The following is a 5759-nucleotide window of genomic DNA, read 5'->3' as shown; positions in this document are numbered from 1 at the left end:
TGCTTTAACGAATGCAACACTATTTATAACTTATAAACCATATATTCACATTTTCCGATCATTATTATATTAATATATAATTTTCCAAAACAAAGACCGCTATTTTTGTTATAAACATAGTAACAAGAAAACCATATGGAACTCAAGCACGTTTCTTGGCCCGACCACTAGAACTAGCCATGTCTTCTCTCTTTGGACCAGACTCCCCGGGCTTCTTTGCCCAGGCTGGAGTCTGGTCCGGAGCATAATGATAGTCATAAAACACCTCTTCCCCGGCCCATATTTTTTCCTTAGCAAATATACCCACCCTATGATCTCCACCCACCATAATTACCTAAAAAGACCAAAAAGATTAAATTACATTTTTGGTCCTCAATTTTGTCCAAAATTTGCAATTTTGGTCCCTATAGGCACCAAAACTGAGATTTTTGGACAAACTGAAGGACCAAAAATGTAACTTAGTTATATACCTTTGCGTAACAATTTGGATTTGGAGAATGATTGGCAAACTTCAATTTATCACCCTTACGGAAAGCATCAAGAACATACTACATACACGACATAATTTTTTATTTTGTTAAAAGAATAATTAATACATAAAGCAGCTAAAAAAATAAATAATGTATCTTTACTTGATCATTAAGGTTGAAGAGAAACGAAGAATTTTCACGATCATATATTTTTCCACGTTTGTCAGCTTCATGATGTGAGATTAATTCTCCAGTGTATTCACCCAAATATTCATGTTTAGCTACACTATTCTATAAGCGGAACTAAATATGAGTAATTTCATATGGAGAATTAGAATAATAAGAGAGAAGGACAATATGGTAATTTGACCTACCCTTAAGAAAGCACCCCAGCCCGACACGTCAGATCTTCCTAGCAAAACCTGCGTTGCATCAAATAAAAATGAACTTAATTCTTTTAATTTTCATAAAATTAAGTAAAGTTGAAGCCCAATTTACGGTTTTACCCTTTGTTGTTGTTTGAGTAGAAGCTTCATGTTCCTGCATTCGTAATTATCACCTTTTTTGCTAGGGGTGCCAAGACTTCCATCACCACAACTATAATTTTTTTTAATTAGAAAGAGCAATATGTAACCCACTTGTAATTTTCTTTTACTGATAATAGCAATATTCAACAAAGAAAATATGTTGCTATTTAAAGAAGAAACAAAAAAAAAAATTACTAACTTTATTAGGCTAAATTTTTGGAAAATTATCTCACCTGATCCAGCAATGTCTGCATACATCTGGATCACATTCTCTATTAGCAGCAAAACATGGACACTGACGACTTCTACATTGGTTTTTCGCACAATGGCATCCCCGAAAACGATTTTTGCAAGTTTTCGGGCAACTAATAAAAAAATAAAAATAAAATTTTAGTTAAACCAACCAAGAAAAATAAACAAAAGAGTATTATACATTTTCTTGGACCAAAACTGCAAAGTGAACTATATTCAGGGACCAAAAGTGTAATTTTACTTTATAAGAGGCTTACCCGCAGTATTTTTCACAAGTGGTCTCATTTGCAAGGCAAGAACAGTTGTCGCCACATGTAGATTGACACCCGCATGGATTATACTGCCGACATGGCAAATCTTGTTTATCTGAAATACGTTTCCTCATTGAATGGGTCCCACCTGACTTCCACGTGTACTTGAAACGCCGGATTCTACCTCTTCTACGTAACAATCTTGATCTTTTTATCTGTGTGAATAATTAATTAACCGAAAAAACAAAAAGATAATATTGAAAAATAAAAAACTAAAGATAGGTTATCGTTATACTGACCATATTGTTATTACTTTCAACCTTGCAGCTGTCACTTTGAGAATTTGTGATATTGTTCACTTGAGAAGATAAGTTATTGTTGTAACACTTGAGGACATTAAAAACCTCTGTACATGTCTTTAGACCACACAAAAGATTCCTAGCTATCAGACAGCTGTAATAATAACAGATCATGAATTACAAAATCAGAGAGTGAGAAAATATATATTTTTTTATGGAAATAATGAGAACAGATTATTATATTACCTGTTCCTACCAAAGATCTCCAGACCCTTTTCGAAAAGAGATTTTTCAATAGTTCTCCAGTATTTATAATCTTTATGTGAATTAGATGGAAAATCTGTATCTTTTGAGCCATGATTGGGGGTACTTTTGGTATTTCTTTGAAGAGTTCCATGTTGTCTAATATTGTATGGTGATGAGAGTGTATTTGTGTGTTGAGTATCGAGCTCCATAGGAGATGTTGCTGGATTGGCCTCTAGGTTTTGGACCTAAAGACAAGAGTAGAATAAATGTTTTTAGGTGAATTAAAAAATATATTTATAATAAGAAAAAGCTAGAGCAACATGTAAAATTGAGGATGAAAGTTTCACAGCTTTGCACAATTTATAGTAATACATGTGTAATGTTAAAAATGGGGAGAAATAACAATTACCTTGAGATAACAATGTGGGCCACATGGGACATTTTCGTCATCTTTAATGTTCCATGTACAATTCTTTTCAGCCTAGTTAGAATATTTGAAGTTAACATGATTAGTCATGGGATTCATGTCAATATGTTTGAATAAACAAAGGTTTTAACTTACAGGAAATATAAGCTCCTGTGAGCATCCATGTAATTTACAGTCAAATATCTGTTGATACAAAGATAAATGAATCATATGTTACAATAACTATAACACCAAAACCAAGAACATAAATCAAATCATAACAAAGCTTACAAGGCATCTGCGACAAAATAGGTTGTCTAATGAATCCTGAGCTGCTTCAAGATCTTTATCAAGAAACGAATTCAAATTGAAGTCTGTATCCTCATATTTATTCTCTCTACTAACAAGAGCTTCATATCTTGCCTGTATAAGATATTTGATGATATTTCGCTCTCTTAAAGATTCAAAATCAAATGGAAACAAAAAACAAATAGAAGAGAAGAGAAAAGATGATATAAAGAGAAAAAAATCAGGGGTAAGAATGTCATTTCCAGTAAGTGCTTACCTTCACTTCGCATGGTTTTCTAGACAAACGTTGAGCCAGTAACTCCAAGACAGTATCAGATAATCCAAGTTGTTCGATAGTCATTCTGGAAAATGAAAAATTAAATCATGTGAAAGTTGAAAAAAATAAGAATATGTAACAAGTGAAACACAAAAACGCATAAATTTGAGATATACAAACCGGATGATGGTATCTTCAGAGTCAACAAACTCTTTCTTGTCCTCTTCATCATCAATAACTTCTTCCTCACTGTCACTGCAGATTAAAGCTTCACCTCCATTTCTGTCATAATAAATTCTCCTTCTACCCACTACAGATTGATCTTCTGTCATTCTTCTATTTCTGCATTTGCATTCAATAAATTAAATACAATAAGTCAATAAGCAATATTTCAGTCAGAATATGACTGCAAGAACACACCTATCCATGAAAACCCATGTGGTATATGGAGGAAGTTTCTCCATTTCTGGAAGATTGATGGGCCTAACAGAATTCTTGACTGGAATCCCGGATCCAAGGAGAACTACAGAAACATGTTCATCTTCTTCAGAGCTGATGTCAACACCATCTTGCATATCAATTGCATCTTTCTGTCTCTTTTCCAATAAATTGATGATGTTCTCTCCATTTATAATCCTAAGGTTTCTTCTTTCTACAGATAACCTGTGATGATTCTTGGTGATTTCAGCCAGTTTCATCTGGTTCTCTTTCATTCTTTTCTGCAAGAGTTATAATAAAGAACCATGAGATCAAGTTTTTTACAGAAATAGGAAAGTGTGTTGTGACAGTATAGCTGGTGTAAGACTGTTACCATGATATAAACACAACGATCAGCATCAACTTTCTTCTTCACCGAGTCAATAACCTTTGAAATTTGTGAAAGAGTTGATGTTGCTTCTTGCAGTTTCGCATTCTGTTCAATATAAATACAATTCACTTTACAATATACAATTCATGATGTCACAACCTTCTTGTTCTTTCTTTCTGTTATTTATTAATATATCATAAGATATGACGGTTGATATGATGAAGAAGGAAATCACTGACTTATTCAAATTCAGTTACCTTGTTTGATTCATTCCTAATACTTTACTTACCTTGGCTTAAATTGTTTATATCTGTGTTAAATTATGAATATTACAGCAATGAATACTCACTTCTATATGGAAACAAGATTAATATAGATGTCTTAGATTAAGTGTTATCATATTATGTATTAAGATTTCCAAGCTCTCTGATTTCCTAACCTTCTAGGTGCATACGTAAAATAGAACTGTGTGTAGACATATTCAATGTACTATACTTGATATTTAGAGTAACATATACCTAAGTCACTTTACAAATAAGACTACCCCATCAAGCCCAGTACTAGTAACTCTTTGTAAATGTAACCCAGATCCTTACCATAAATACGCCATGGATCGATACTTCTCCTTGTTTGTAGTTAGTTTGCCTTTTACCGTTTTTTGTCCTTCAAAGATACAGGTGTCCTAGGTTTTGGAGTCTTCCCAATAAGAAACCAGAGGACCACAGTAAGTTGACATGAAATTTCTACAACTCCAAAACTTATTATTCATCTACAAAACTTTTCACAATGCTTCTAACTTTGGAAATCTCAATTTCAGAGTTTGAACTGCAAGCTAGTATCCACTACTCATGCAACTAGTCAGTACATTAATCAGGGCTTAAAACACAATTCATGCCATGTTAGCTTTAACAACAACTCACTATCTCACCGAACTTCGTCCTCAGTATGTATGGTGGCATCACCCTGAAACTTACATGCATTTACCCTATCTAACATATGCATCAAAACTAAGGCGTTCTATCACTGCACATTAAAATTCTCTAAAAAGCCCAATGGAACAGTACCTTATCAAAACCATTAAATCATAAACTAAAATGTGCGTACACTCTTATTAGTAATCCTCCAAGGTACAAGCTCACGTATCAATCATAACAACATTACGAATGAAACGGATAGAAATACACCGATCAATGCATAAACAGACAAATAAATATGAAAACATACTATTTTTTTTTAACTTTAACAAGTCAAACAGACAAATACGCATTTGGATATTTTAATAAACAAAAAAACTTTGAACGAGTTAATCAACAACTTTATACCGTGGAATCATCCGGAGACTCCGATCTGCCGGCAGTGGTGGAGGGGAGAGAATGGACCTTTGGTGACTGCATTTCCATTGGCAATGTCTGATAGCCGGAGAGGAGCTCCAATCTGCAACGAATTGCAGAAAGGATATCGAATTCATTCAAATGCGCAAGAGAATGAAGATAAATCGGTGCCTCGGGCTTAAAACCCTAGGTTGAGAATTGGGCGCGGTGCTGCTCTGGGCCTCTCGCTGACGAAAATTTATAGGAGAGATTGTCAACGGCCAAGTGTGTTTGCTTGCGTGGATTTCAGTGTGAGTTGGATTTAGAAAAGGTAAAAAGTGACGGGACAACGACACGTGGATCTGATGACGTACCTTTTCTATAGCCACTTGTCAGAATTGAAAGCTCATTTTCTCAAAAATAGTTTGAAGTATCTTTATTGACATGCCAATACTTATGCCCCTTGTATCATAATACGTTGTTATTTTATTAAGATGTCTCGTTGTCATTATTACTCACATCATAAAATCTATCTTTTATATTTAAGGGTTATTGTCACTCTGGCCCAATTATTTTTCGTATATTGGTTTAAATGGTTCCTCGTGACTATTTTTTTATTTTAAAG

At 33.9% G+C, this 5759-nt stretch overlaps 1 protein-coding gene across 1 annotated transcript; it reads right to left on the bottom strand.

The window, feature by feature from the left end:
* Positions 1 to 5553, bottom strand: LOC111885287 (histone-lysine N-methyltransferase CLF). The gene is made up of 17 exons (XM_023881552.3): positions 5147 to 5553; positions 3828 to 3929; positions 3437 to 3735; positions 3197 to 3358; positions 3017 to 3101; positions 2743 to 2874; positions 2608 to 2655; positions 2455 to 2526; positions 2046 to 2290; positions 1800 to 1953; positions 1507 to 1715; positions 1231 to 1362; positions 977 to 1067; positions 845 to 892; positions 633 to 761; positions 471 to 548; positions 1 to 334 (listed from the first exon to the last, which is right to left on the bottom strand). The coding sequence occupies exons 1-17, from the start codon at positions 5222 to 5224 to the stop codon at positions 143 to 145; spliced, it is 2256 nt and encodes a 751-aa protein (XP_023737320.1). The 5' UTR covers positions 5225 to 5553; the 3' UTR covers positions 1 to 142.
* Between the last annotated feature and the right edge of the window lie 206 nt (positions 5554 to 5759).

The sequence above is a fragment of the Lactuca sativa genome, chromosome 2 (assembly GCF_002870075.4).
Source record: "Lactuca sativa cultivar Salinas chromosome 2, Lsat_Salinas_v11, whole genome shotgun sequence".
Lineage (NCBI taxonomy): Eukaryota > Viridiplantae > Streptophyta > Magnoliopsida > Asterales > Asteraceae > Lactuca > Lactuca sativa.
Note: the sequence above shows the minus strand (reverse complement) of the source record. Positions and strands in the feature narration are given on the sequence as shown.

What these genes read in the sequence shown, in the direction of transcription:
- LOC111885287 (XM_023881552.3), bottom strand. Translation starts at nt 5,224, where the DNA reads ATGGAAATGCAGTCACCAAAGGTCCATTCTCTCCCCTCCACCACTGCC. An exon ending in AGTCTCCGGATGATTCCACG is followed by an intron (nt 3,930 to 5,146) that starts GTATAAAGTTGT and finishes TATATTGAACAG; the next exon opens with AATGCGAAACTGCAAGAAGC. An exon ending in GAGATCTTTGGTAGGAACAG is followed by an intron (nt 1,954 to 2,045) that starts GTAATATAATAA and finishes TTATTATTACAG; the next exon opens with CTGTCTGATAGCTAGGAATC.